We start from the raw sequence: 14,772 nt of genomic DNA on the forward strand, positions 1-14,772 counted from the left end.
AAAATGAAATATGAATTTCAAATTGAATTCTCTAAAATACCCCTCCCTCCCCCCTCCATCTGTAATAAATAAATAAACTAAAATTAACAAAATAATATTCTTGTGTAAGAAATAATTATACAAGAGGGTGGTGGTGGTGCCTAGATACGTCATTCGTAGCAGTGTTGGTGACGTTGGTGGTGGTAAAAGTGGCGGTGGTTTTTAGACTGGAACTTAGAGGGTTTTTTTTGGAACTTCCAATTTTTTTTTCCTACTGGAAATTGAATAGCTATTCCATGTGTTGTGATGTGGAATGAAGTTTTATTATTTTTCATTCCAAGGGAATGATGTGGATGATCATTTCCACTATAATTTTTCTACTATACAAAAGAATGGGTAGAATAGGCTGCATTTTCCAAATTAGATATGCGGATAAATGTTTAAAATTTAAAAGTTGGAGAATTAATCAAATTAAAACTACTTATATGGAGTGTAAATTAAATAGAGATTTGGACGGTAATAATATAATGATGGGATTTAAAATTAAAAAATTAACATAAAGGAAAGTGGTTGTGTGAGTGTGTTTCTTGTAAATAATAATAATAATAATAATAATAAATAAAAGTGAGTAAGATAAAATAGAGTAAAATTCTATAGGGCGTGCAAGGAACTTAATTCACACCCAAGATGTGAATTTATAGTATGTTTCTAACTATTGTTCTAATTCATATAGCGGAAATAAGAATGTGCAGATGGATGAAAGGTGTGATTAGAAAGATAGGATCATTAATTAAAGAGAGAAAAATTAGGGACAGTACACATTGTGAGAAAGATTTGTTGGCTAACTTCTTTAGTTTAGAGGATGAAATATGAAATAAAGAATAATAATACCATTTAATGGCAAAATGAAAATAAATTGATAAAAACAGTTTGACCATTCATTCCAGGGATAATCATTGGTCAATCATCTCACTTGAGAAGTTTACAAGGCAGAAGATGAGTTTTGGTACACATTATTACAAGTGAAGAACTATGGGTATGCGGAAATATATATTTACCTAATTTTCATTGATGCACTACTCGATATTGAATATTGGTATTTCACTACTTGAGTACTGATTAGTATTATTAATTATCTATATCCCCTTCCATTAATGTGTCTGGGCTTCATAATTATGAATGCAATAGATGTGAAAAATATAAATAACATTTCTCTTGCAATATATGTTTTTAAAATTAATAAAAATTTCAATGGACTATTATAACCCACTTGATGTGGCAAATGGTTAAATTCTATCGAGTCAACCGGAATGAAATAAGTAAAAAAGAAATAAAGAAAGAAAGATGGGTTAGAGTTGATTGTTACCAACTTACCATTTGAAAAGAGGAAGAAAATACCGTACTTTAGAAATCCAAAAACCAAACTCAATGGTTAGAAATACTCAAACTCAGTCTCGTTTGTTTGTCGTAAAATATTTACTAAGAAAGAAAGATATTAAAATTTAACAAAAATAACTTATCTATCAATTTTGGATAAATTATTTTACATGCCCCGCTCGATGGATTCAATCTCAACCTTAACGTAAACCTTTGCCAAACACTGACAATTCAACATTGACGTAAACCGTTATCAAACACTGACAATGTAAAATATATATTTTACTTGAAAAAGAAAAATATTTTTCAAAAATAATATTTTACATCGAAACAAACGGAGCATCAATGCGCAACAGCTTTTCCATTGCGGAGTCTAAGGATTGTCAGTCTTACCTTCGTATGCAGAGTTATGCCGAGGCCTCCCTCAATAACCTTCCTATGTTTTTTAGAAGAATGTTTCAAATAAGAAAATATAAACCAAATCACTGCAAAACTTCATATACTCAAATCAGAATTACTATTTCAGTATTTCTTATGTACATAGTAAATGTTTCACCCTGTTAGTCCCCCAAAAAGAGTGAAAATTTTGGAAGAGACATAACATAGAATCTACATTTTGCTACAACAATTGTCATGTACTCCATTTCCCAACTTGGGGATTCTATCTATGTGTAACCATCAAAACGGTTCAATCACTCAACTTTACATATTCAAAAATTAAAAACTTCGGATCAAAGAATTGTGAATGCATATAACCTACTCAACCTGATGCAAATCAAAGCCGTGTTTCAACTAGGCAAATCTTGTTTCGCCATTCTCATTTATCTTTAATCATGTAAAAGGAAATCGGTGTGCCATTCTCATTTATCTCCAACCAAGTGTGCCATCATCCTGGATGGTGAAGGCATGGATATGGCCCCCATGCACCACTTCATGCTCGACGCCAGGACGAAAATTTGGTGCTGGAAATATTGGCCACTCTACTGGTGCATCCACTCTCCAAACACAAGTACCCAATCCTCCAACCAGAACCAACACCTCCTTCCCAAGTCGCACCATTGTTGCCCCATGACGCCTAAATTGCGACCTCTCAACTTCAGTGTTTGGAAAGAAACAGACCATTTTCCAGTTACCAATCTCCAAATCTTCATTATTCTCTCCAACCCTCAGCCACAGTTTTATGCCTAGTCGATCTGACCAGGTCAGTATTACCAAATTCCCAAGCATTGTTGTCACTGCAAACCCTTCAGCCTCCTCTCGCAAAAATGAGTTTAGAGGCAGCCATGTATTTGAGAGAGGATTGTAGATTTCAGCTGAGTCCTTGGGAGTTGCACCACCAAAAACGTAGAATTTGCCCCTGTGAGCAAGACCTGTTGCAAATGCCCTTGCTTTTTGCATGGATGGCAATGCTTGCCATTCCCGTGTTTTGAGGTTGAGCCGCTTTGCTGAGTTGAGATAAGCTGAAGGCTCAGCATCTGTGTTGGTCATAACATAATGTCAAAAGCAATTTCAATAGACTGAATTTCAATGACCACAAAAGTGATCAAAATTCTCAAGAGAACTGTGCAATAGAAATATAACATGCAGCTTCGACATATAATATTCAACAAACATTTAGTTACCAAGCGGGTCCTAAGAGGCTGGTATCAGGGTAGGAGCTACTTCGCCAGGGTGGGAGAATATTCTTTGATTTTTTTCTAAATTGAAACATAATCTGTAAAACCAACAAGCTCACGTCTACAGCATCTTCAAGTTTTGGAAAGCACTTAAAACAACAAAGTATTTTGTTAAACAAGGTTGGAGTACAATGTCTATCTGGCTCCCCTTAAATGACTATCCAACATTTGCTTTAGAAGCATTAAAATTTTGTTATGTAAATTGAGTGAGATCTAAACCAATTGTTTGCATGCACTATTTTTTATCTAAAAATTAACAAGACATCAATTTCTCCATCCTTCGAATTTCATTGGAATTATAGCAAAGCAATTTGTAGCACATTTCCCACACATTTAGTTCAGAATCCTAGCTAGTAATGCGTAGTCCAGGTTGAGGAGAAGATATTTATATAATAAGAAGGTAACTTCAAATGAGGTTCACTAATGTAACTGTTACTAAAATTGAGTGAGATTGCCCAAAACCTTCAAGGACCTTGTGCAAGTGTTAGATCAAACAAATGGAGAATGAAAAAGAAAAAGAATAAACAACAGCCAAGAGCAAATGAACCAAGACTTGAAAATTACATCATTCATGAATCTAACAATACATTGAAATTAATAATTCATGAGACAATGCAATCTTTCTCTCATAACCCAATCAAGATTGAAATATGAATCTGTTGTTACATCGTAACCTTCACTTCCATGATCAATAAGCAATGGTGCTGCTCAACATTTCATATCTCCAGAATTGTTCCTCCGTGTCAAGAGAGGAAGAAAATTATTGGAAGAATGCACTCCCTTAAAACCCCTTTTGTCACCTAAAAGATTACACCGTTCCAACTCTCTCTTGACAAAAAGCCTCTTTACTATCTACATGGATAAACATGCATCACATTTCAAGTGCATGGATGACCTCTCTCTCTCTCTCTCTCTCTCTCTAATTGAGGAGCAGTAGGACCTCTCTCTCTAATTATGGTTACAAGCGATTCTAATCCTGCTACCATGTCTGCCTTCTATTTCAATATAAAATGACTAACATCATTTCCTTACATTCAAGCTCTTTTCAGGGAAGCTAAAGCAAACGCACACACCCACGAGATGCCCTTAGCATGGTCAAACTCTCAACCTCCCCTTTGGAGGAGAGAGATCATACCAATCGAGCTGGTGGTCCGATGGTATTACATTGAGGCTCTAATTGTGATACTAATTGGAAACTAGTACAATCTCTAATTGACAAGCCAGAATACATGATTCAAGGAGATCAATTCCATTGTACAAGATAATAAGTTAAGGACCTATTTGGTTCAATTCAAATAAGTTTCCACGATTTCTGAAAGTAAACTACGAAAAACAGTTATAAGAAATCATATTTTTCTTCTTCTTTTAACTCAATTTTCAGTGTAGTCAGGGAAAAAAAAAAAAAAAAATCAATTTTCAGAATATACTTTTGCGAACTGTAAATCAAACCAATCTTTGAACTGTTTCCCATTATTCAATTCTCCAAGCAGGCCATAAGACGAAAAACTCCAAAAACCCAAAACCTTCATAGAATTAAAGAACTACAACACATAGTTATCCCAAATTAGACCTTTTCTCAGCCCAATTTTCAGAGGCAGTTCTTAAAACCCCTGTCAACTAAACAAGTTTTTAAACTATTTTTCTATTTTAAGATCTTTGACACCCATTTTCAGAAAACTAAACCAAGAAAGTCCTAGCAAGTCTGTCTCCATTTTTTAAACTCAATTTTCAGAACAAAATTTTGAAAACTGTAAATCAAACCAATCTTGAACTCTTTCCGATTTTTCAGTTCTCCAAGCTGGCCACAAGACCAGTTCATTTCTTTGAAAATGGTTTTCAAGAAAACTCAAAAACCCCCCAAAACTAAACAACTACAACACATAGTTATCAGAAATTAGACCTTTTCTCAACTCATGTTTTTTTAAAATCTATTTCCATGCCTTTGATAATAAAAACCCATTTGCAGAAAACTAAACCAAGAAAGTCCTAACAATAACATTGCACAATCAATGCCTAAAGATGAACAAAATTTAACACTTACGAGTTAGATTGCCTTCATACCCTCCAGCTACATAGAGACAATGATCCATAATTGCACCGGCGGAAGCAAATGGGTTCCGGCGCTCGCACTGCATCTTGGGAAAATCATGCCACGAGTTGTCCTCAAGTCTGTACTCGCATAGGGTGGCACGCGGCGCCGGCGGAGCGGCAACGACTCTTGACACACAAGAACCGGCCGCCCCGCGTGATGCCCAACAACTGGGTCGTCGTCGACGGGCTCCGAGGGACCACAACGGCCCTTAATTTGGTCGGAGAAGCGTGATATGAAAACCATTCCCAAGCAGTTGTTTGATTTGGGTTTGGGTGTTTGTCAGAGTCGTCGTCTCTGGTGTTTGGGACTTTGAAAATGGAGACTTCTTGGAAAAGTCCGGCGTCGGATACAGAGAGGATGGAGTTAGAGAAAGTGATTGGGAGAGGGTTGATAGGGGTTGTTGGAGTTGGTTGCTCTACTGAGGTACCACATTAATGGGCTTATGGGAGGTTCTGAAGAAAGGAAAGTAAGAGAGAGAACGATGATTGAGAGAGAGAGAGAGAGATGATTAATGTGATTGTAATTAATCTAATACTTCATATTATTTGGGAGTTCCGAAAGAAAAGAAGTGATTAAGATGAAGGTGGTAATGGATTTTCTTGTTTGGAAGTGAAAGTTGTAATGAAGACTATCTTAAATAATTACACATTCTCTTTTAACCCCTACAATAACGATAAATTACACATACCTCCCCTTACTCTTACTTTTCTTTTATATTGGATTATTAAAGGTACCTCCACTTTTGTTCATTAACGAGCAATGTTGATGTCACAAAGACAATTTTAATTTAAAGGAAATATTTGTCATACGAAACTAATTTCCACATTGAAAGAGTAAGGAATTGATGAACCCAATCCTTTTATTAAAACCGAAAAAGAAAAAAAAAAAAAATTAATTATGGAATTATTTTTAGTAAGCAAATAAAATGTTTGACGAAACTACCCTCATAGGGTCATTAAAAATTATCTATCTTTTCATAACTTTAAGATCATTTTAAGGCAATTTTATTTAATTTTGGTCACTAAAATATAAATTGTCCCCAAATGGCCCGTAAAAATTAATTTGTATCAGTATTGGTGACTATTTATCATTTTATAACTTTAAGGTCACTTTGAAGAAATTTTATATGATTTTGGTTACTAAAATCTAATTCCAACAACAACCCATTATAAAAAGAATAATGCTTATCTTTGTCCATATAAGAAGGAACTTCTTTTTACATGTAACATGATGCAATAAAAGAAATTACCAACAGAGAAATTACGAAGCCTTTCCCGGGGAATTCCTTGGATATCTGTGCATCATCAAAGTATAAAGGAATGTAAACAAATTGAATTGAAATCTCTCTCCATGGCATTTGTGTTTATCATAATCTTATGGCTCAATGAATGTATCTATAATCTTAAACCAATATCACAACAAAACAAAACTTCTTATTTTCAATCAGAATTACTCTTTATTATGCACCTAGAAAATGCTTCAGTGGTGCTTCACCCTCTGAGCCCCCCGGGGGGGGGGGGGGGGGGGGGGGGGGGGGGGGGAGAGGGGGGAATTTTGGAAAGTCGAAACAGAGGAGACATTTTCCCTTGCTCTGAATCGGCTAGCATAGAATCTACATTTTGCCATAACAATTGTTAAAAACAGTTCAATCATTCAACTTTACATTTTGAAAAATTAAAAAACTTTGGATCAAAGAATTGTGAATGCATATAACCTACTCAACCTGATGCAAATCAGTGCCGCGTTTCAACTAGGCAAATCTTGTTTCGCCATTCTTATTTATCTTTAATCATGTAAACGGGAATCTCTCCCCAACCAATTGTGCCATCAACCTGGATGGAGAAGGCATGGATATGGCCCCATGAACCACTTCATGCTCAACCCCAGGACGAAAATCACTCTCCCCCATCACAACCAACACCTCCATCCCAAGTTTCACCATTGTTGCCCCATGACGCCTAAATCGCAACCTCTCAACAGCTTCATCATTTGGAAAGAAACTGATTACCATCCACAGACCAAACCCCGAAGCTTCATTATTCTCTCGAACCCACAGCCACAGTTTTACACCTAGTTTATCTGACCAGGTCAATATCATCAAATTCATAAGCATTGTCACCGCAAACCCATCAGCCTCCGTTGGCACAAATGATGTTAATAAAAAAAAAAAATAATGTATCATATACTATAGTATAATTTATTTAAATATTATTTTGTAAATATAATATTTATTATAATAATCTATATATATATATTTATATGGTTTAATATCAAGAAAATAAAACTATAAAAGAACCTGATAAAGTCGAGACTAGAATTTAATTCTATAGCCTTAAGACAGATACGCCCCGCTACGGTGCTAACGGACTCTTCGACGTCTATCTCCCAGGATACAACGACTTTTCTTCCTTTGGTAGTAGCACTTCAAACCAATGGAATAGGCGAACCGGCTCGGTGTAGTACTCTCTGATGAACTCAGACTCGGAGACCAGGATTGAACCTAAACTTGGAAACCAAGGTTCGAACCCAATCCAAACCAGTTTAGGTTGAACCCAAACCAGTGGCTGAACCGAACAAAGAAGAATTAGAAGAAGAAATTCAGAAGAAGAGAAGAATATTTCTAAATTTGGTGTGAATTGAAATGAACCCAATGATGGGTATTTATAGGCTTGTTGGTGCCTATTCTGAATGGGTGCACCCATAGTCCGAATGGGTGCAACCATTGTTGACCAATCAGAATTAAAAAACTGTTGGTGGTTTTTAAATTGTAAAGGGTGCAACTCTTGGTTCAAAATTAATTCTGATCCAGCCCAGCCCTTTAATTTCGTCCAGTCCAGCAAGCAAATAATCCAACTCGGCCATTAATTCAGCCCAGTAAACAGGCCCATTTTGATAAGTCCAGCAACAAAATAAAATTACAACCACACAGGCCCATCCCAACTTTGGGTAAAAAGTTAAACCCATTTCACAATCAAGCCCCGCCCTAGCCCGGACCGGACCGGGTCGGGTCGGGCGGGCGGCGCGCGCGTGTGGTAGTTGGTTCGGATCCAGGCTAGCCTAGGTCCTCCCCCTCTTAAAAACTTGGGTGCCCTTGGGCCCAAACCCAAATCCCATACTAGACATATATATACTCAAGGTTGCTTTGCTACTTTTTCGATGTGGGACAAGCATTTCCCACTTTATTCACACCCATTTAGGCTTTATAAATCACTTACTTTGGAGCCAATTTCTCATTCACCCGGAAACGGATTTGAGAAAATAAATATACCACGTTCATCTCCTCGCAGAGAGGAACGCGCTCATCAATAGATTCGCAAAAAATTCTTAGCGGAATCTTTTTAATAATCCTTCCAAAGTTTGCGTTTTCTAATGCCGTTTCCAACAATCCCCCACATGAATGAAAATTTTCACAGATTACAAAAGGAGAAGATACAGACACTATAGAGAGTACTATTGGAAAGTTACTGCATCGGGATAGGTAGCTTTTGGCCTTGAACCTTCCCTAGTGTATTACTATCGGATTTACTAGCTAACCAGTGAACATTATGTCTTGAACTGTTCAGCCATTGATGTAAACCAAGACAATAGCAAACACACAATTCCTTCCCACACAAAGTCGGTTCTCACGGTTGTGTTCATATGGCCCTGAACAACGCCTGGTATTTCATGAGCGCTCCAGAAAACTTAGCCTTAGAAGTTCTCATAGAAGCGGCCCCACTTCACACTCATATAGGTGACTTCTTATTAAGAGTATCCTACCATACCCCACTTGAATTTTCAAGGTATAAGAGTCATTAAAAGCATAGCTTATCCTACTCATCGCTGTAGGTAACACTGTCTCATCATAGAAATGGGTAGAAGATTGAATCTTCCCAGTGCTTCTGGTGAGCCATTCAGAATTTGTGTTGTCCCTTTGAACCTAGATCTTGGGATCTCCAGTCAACTAGGTTGGGTTTCCATTAAGATGACTCGTTAGCTTTCGGCTTTAATCCCATTCCCCTCGATGAACTATATACTTGCTCTCTTGTCAAACCTTTTGTAAACGGATCCGCTAAATTATCTTTTGACCTGATATAATCTATTGAGATTATCCCACTTGAGAGCAATTGTCTAACGGTATTATGTCGTCGACGTATATGTCGAGACTTACCGTTGTACATATTACTTTGTGCCCTTCCAATTGCTGATTGACTATCACAATGTATACATATAGCGGGCACCGGTTTAGGCCAATTTGGAATATCTTCTAAGAAATTACGAAGCCACTCAGCTTCTTCACCTGCTTTATCCAAAGCAATAAATTCAGATTCCATAGTGGATCTGGCAATACAAGTTTGTTTTGAAGATTTCCAAGATATGGCACCTCCTCCAATAGTAAAGACATAGCCACTTGTGGATTTAGAATCCTTAGTATCTGATATCCAATTAGCATCACTGTATCCTTCAAGTACTGTTGGATATCTAGAATAATGTAATCCATAACTTATAGTATATTTTAAATACCTTAGAACCCTAATTATTGCAGTCCAATGGTTCTTTCCTGGATTACTAGTATATCTACTCAATTTATTAACTGAGTATGCTATGTCTGGGCGTGTGCAATTCGTCAAATACATTAAGCTTCCTATAATGCGAGAATACTCAAGTTGTGATATGCTAGGACCAGTATTTTTTGATAAATGAAGATTTACATCAACAGGAGTCTTTACAAGACTACTATCCCCTTTATTAAAATTTTCTAATATTTTCTCAATATAGTGAGATTGAGATAATACTAGACCATCTGATGTTCTAGAAATCTTAATTCCTAGTATGACATCTGTTATGCCTAAATCTTTCATATCAAAATTTTTGGTCAACATCTTTTTAGTAGTTTTGATTATAACATCATTACTACCCATTATTAGCATATCATCCACATATAGGCACACAATGACATATCCATTTTGAGTGTTTTTCACATACAAACATTTATCACACTCATTAATTTTAAAACCATTTGACAACATCACTTTGTCAAATTTTTCATGCCATTGTTTAGGTGCTTGTTTTAATCCATATAAGGATTTTACAAGTTTGCACACCTTCTTTTCTTTCCCTGGAACTATAAACCCTTCAGGTTGTTCCATATAGATTTCCTCCTCTAATTCACCATTTAAGAAGGCAGTCTTAACATCCATTTGATGTATTTCTAAGTTTGGCAGTGCTGCAATAGCTAGTAACAATCTAATGGATGTTATTCTTGTGACTGGTGAATATGTATCAAAATAATCCAGGCCTTCTTTTTGCCTATATCCCTTAGCAACAAGTCGGGCTTTATATTTTTCAATTGAACCATCAGGCTTCATCTTCCTCTTGAAAATCCACTTATACCCTAAAGGTTTAGTACCAGGAGGAAGATCCACCAGCTCATGATGGATTCAATTTCACTATTTATGGCTTCTTTCCATAAATTAGCTTCAGGAGAAGACATAGCTTCCTTGTAGCTTTGTAGCTCATTCTCCAATATATATGTCAGAAAGTCAGGACCGAATGACTTAGACGTTCTAGCTCTTTTGCTACGTCTAGGTTCTTCCTCATTTTCATCATCTATAGACTCTTGGTCTATATTCTCTTGTATATTGCTATTAGCAGTATCATAATTTCTTTTAAGAGGATTTTTGCAAGGAAATATATCCTCAAAGAAATAAGCATTCCTTGACTCAATAATTGTATTGACATGGATATCAGGAATGTCTGATTTATGCACAAGAAAACGATATGCACTACTATTCTGTGCATAGCCTATGAAAATACCATCAAAGGTTTTTGGTCCTATCTTAACTTTCTTAGGAGTAGGAACCGCAACCTTAGCTAAACACCCCCACACTTTTAAAAATTTATAGGAAGGTTTTTGACCTTTCCATAATTCATAAGGTGTCACATTTGATTTCTTTTGAGGTACCTTGTTGAGAACATAATTAGCAGAGAGCAAAGCTTCCCCCCACAAATTCTGGGTTAAACCAGAACTTATCAACATAGCATTCATCATTTCTTTTAAGGTACGATTTTTGCGTTCAGCAACACCGTTCTGTTGAGGTGAATAAGGAGCGGTAGTTTGGTGAATAATACCATGTTCTGAACAAATGTCAGCGAATGGTATTTCGTATTCACCACCTCTATCACTTCTAAACATCTTTATCTTTTTTCCAAGTTGATTCTCAACCTCATTCTTGTAATGTTTAAACATTTCCAAGGCTTCATCTTTACTTCTTAACAAATATACATAACAATATCTTGTGCAGTCATCAATAAAAGTAACGAAATACTTTTTCCCACCTCTAGTTGGCACAGATTTAAAGTCACAGATATCACTATGAATTAATGCTAGAGGTTCAGTACTTCGCTCTATGGAGTGAAATGAGGTTCTAGTCAATTTTGCTTCTACACATGTTTGGCATTTTTGATTTAAATCAATATTAAATTTAGGTATAGATTCCATGTTAATCAATCTACGAATAGTATCATAATTAACATGTCCTAACCTACCATGCCATACATCAGATGAGTCAATAATATAAGCAGAAGAAGCACTAGCTTTATTATTATCATTAATAGCTTTGGGTACAACAGTCATTACATTGAACTTAAATAGTCCATTACTTAAATACCCTTTGCCCACATACACCCCATTCTTAGTCAGCACAAACTTATCAGATACAAAGACCAGCTTGAACCCATTCTTGCTTAGTAGTGACCCAGAGACCAAGTTCTTCCTGATGTCTGGTACATGCAGCACATTATTAAGAGTGAGCTCTTTCCCTGAGGTCATTAGTAGCTTGATTTTTCCTTGTCCTTCAACCTTTGCAGTAGAAGAATTCCCCATGTAGAGTTGTTCTTCATTATTTATAGTTTCATAGGTAGTGAACATCCTCTTTTCAGAGCAAACATGACGAGTAGCTCCTGTGTCCACCCACCATTCTCTGTTGTTGCTTACCAGGTTGATTTCAGAAACCACAGCTGAAAGATTTAACTCTGATACATCAGCTGTCAACTTATCTTCTTCAGCTATGTGCACCTCAGTGGTCTTCTTCTTGGGGTTATGATGTGTTTTGCGGCTACGACAATCTTTAGCTCGGTGTCCTAGCTTGCCGCATATGAAACACTTCCCAGTGAACTTCTTGTAGTTTCCTTGGCTAGGACCTTCTCCAGAGTGCTTCCTCTTCTTATTTTTCTGTCCTGCTTCCACTACATTTGCCTTTGACACTATTGAAGAATTTCCGGCTCTCTTTTCAGATGTACGGTTATCTTCTTCAATTCTCAGCCTGACAATTAAGTCTTCGAGCCCCATTTCCTTGCGCTTATGCTTCAAGTAATTTTTGAAATCTTTCCAAGTAGGTGGCAGCTTTTCAATGATTGAAGCTACTTGAAAGGATTCACTCAATGTCATCTTTTCAGCATGTATCTCATGTAGGATTAGCTGGAGCTCCTGCACTTGGCTCACGACTGTCTTGGAGTCTATCATTTTGAAGTCCAGAAATCGTCCAACCACGAATTTCTTCAATCCAGCATCCTCTGTTTTATACTTTTTGTCTAACGACTCCCAAAGCTCTTTAGCAGTATTTATTGGACTGTACACATTATATAAGGTGTTGTCCAATCCATTGAGGATGTAGTTCTTGCATAGGAAGTCTCCATGCTTCTATGTATCAACAGCTCCAAGCTTGGTAATGTCTGTATCACCCTCATCTAACACTGGAGCAGTCTCAGTCAGATACTTGCTTAGATTCAGAGTTGTAAGGTAGAACATCATTTTCTGTTGCCACCTTTTAAACTCTGTCCCGTTGAATTTTTCGGGCTTCTCCCCATGACTGACGGGAACATTAGGCACAGTAATACTCGTACTTGCCATTTGTCTGTTATATATTGATATACAGACCACGAGTCAAATTATAATAATTATAACAAGAATAATAATTAAATAATTATTACTATAGTATAAAGTTATCTGTCTTAAGATTGTTAATAAAAAATAATGTATCATATACTATAGTATAATTTATTTAAATATTATTTTGTAAATATAATATTTATTATAATAATCTATATATATATATTTATATGGTTTAATATCAAGAAAATAAAACTATAAAAGAACCTGATAAAGTCGAGGCTAGAATTTAATTCTATAGCCTTAAGACAGATACGCCCCGCTACGGTGCTAACGGACTCTTCGGCGTCTATCTCCCAGGATACAACGACTTTTCTTCCTTTGGTAGTAGCACTTCAAACCAATGGAATAGGCGAACCGGCTCGGTGTAGTACTCTCTGATGAACTTAGACTCGGAGACCAGGATTGAACCTAAACTTGGAAACCAAGGATCGAACCCAATCCAAACCAGTTTAGGTTGAACCCAAACCAGTGGCTGAACCGAACAAAGAAGAATTAGAAGAAGAAATTCAGAAGAAGAGAAGAATATTTCTGAATTTGGTGTGAATTGAAATGAACCCAATGATGGGTATTTATAGGCTTGTTGGTGCCTATTCTGAATGGGTTCACCCATAGTCCGAATGGGTGCAACCATTGTTGACCAATCAGAATTAAAAAACTGTTGGTGGTTTTTAAATTGTAAAGGGTGCAACTCTTGGTTCAAAATTAATTCTGATCCAGCCCAGCCCTTTAATTTCGTCCAGTCCAGCAAGCAAATAATCCAACTCGGCCATTAATTCAGCCCAGTAAACAGGCCCATTTTGATAAGTCCAGCAACAAAATAAAATTACAACCACACAGGCCCATCCCAACTTTGGGTAAAAAGTTAAACCCATTTCACAATCAAGTCCCGCCCCAGGCGGGCGGCGCGCGTGGTAGTTGGTTCGGATCCAGGCTAGCCTAGGTCCTCCCCTCTTAAAAACTTGGGTGCCCTTGGGCCCAAACCCAAATCCCATACTAGACATATATATACTCAAGGTTGCTTTGCTACTTTTTCGATGTGGGACAAGCATTTCCCACTTTATTCACACCCATTTAGGCTTTATAAATCACTTACTTTGGAGCCAATTTCTCATTCACCCGGAAACGGATTTGAGAAAATAAATATACCACGTTCATCTCCTCGCAGAGAGGAACGCACTCATCAATAGATTCGCAAAAAATTCTTAGCGGAATCTTTTTAATAATCCTTCCAAAGTTTGCGTTTTCTAATGCCGTTTCCAACAAATGAGTCTCTAAACAGCCATGTATTTGAGAAAAGATCGTAGATTTCAGCTGAGTGCATAGAAGTTGCACCACCAAAAACGTAAAATTTGCTCATGTGAGCGACAAACACCTGTTGCAAATGCCCTTGCTTTGTACATGGATGGCAATGCTTGCCATTCCCCTGACTTGACGTTGAGCCGCTCTGCCGAGTTGAGATAAGCTGAAGGTTCAGCATCTGTTGGTCATAACATAACGTCAAAAGCAATTTCAATAGACTGAATTTCAATAACCACAAAAAGTGATCTAGTTCTCGAGAGTAAAAATGTGCAAGAGGAATATAACATGCTGCTTCAACATATAATATTCAGAGCGGTTGTAAGAGGCTGGTATCAGGGTAGGAGCTACTTCGCCAGGGTCACCTCTGCAGTATCTTCAACTTTTAGAAAGCGCTTAAAACAACAAAGTATTTTGTT

General features: G+C 36.9%; 1 protein-coding gene across 1 annotated transcript; it reads right to left on the reverse strand.

Annotated features, from left to right (window-relative positions):
* Positions 1-1,864: 1,864 nt before the first annotated feature.
* Positions 1,865-5,705, reverse strand: LOC132307097 (uncharacterized). The gene is made up of 2 exons (XM_059804761.1): positions 5,074-5,705; positions 1,865-2,831 (listed from the first exon to the last, which is right to left on the reverse strand). The coding sequence occupies exons 1-2, from the start codon at positions 5,165-5,167 to the stop codon at positions 2,221-2,223; spliced, it is 705 nt and encodes a 234-aa protein (XP_059660744.1). The 5' UTR covers positions 5,168-5,705; the 3' UTR covers positions 1,865-2,220.
* Positions 5,706-14,772: the final 9,067 nt, after the last annotated feature.

This window comes from Cornus florida, unplaced genomic scaffold (assembly GCF_030987335.1).
Source record: "Cornus florida cultivar Cherokee Brave unplaced genomic scaffold, ASM3098733v1 CherokeeBrave_3.0.0_Hap2_Chr05, whole genome shotgun sequence".
Lineage (NCBI taxonomy): Eukaryota > Viridiplantae > Streptophyta > Magnoliopsida > Cornales > Cornaceae > Cornus > Cornus florida.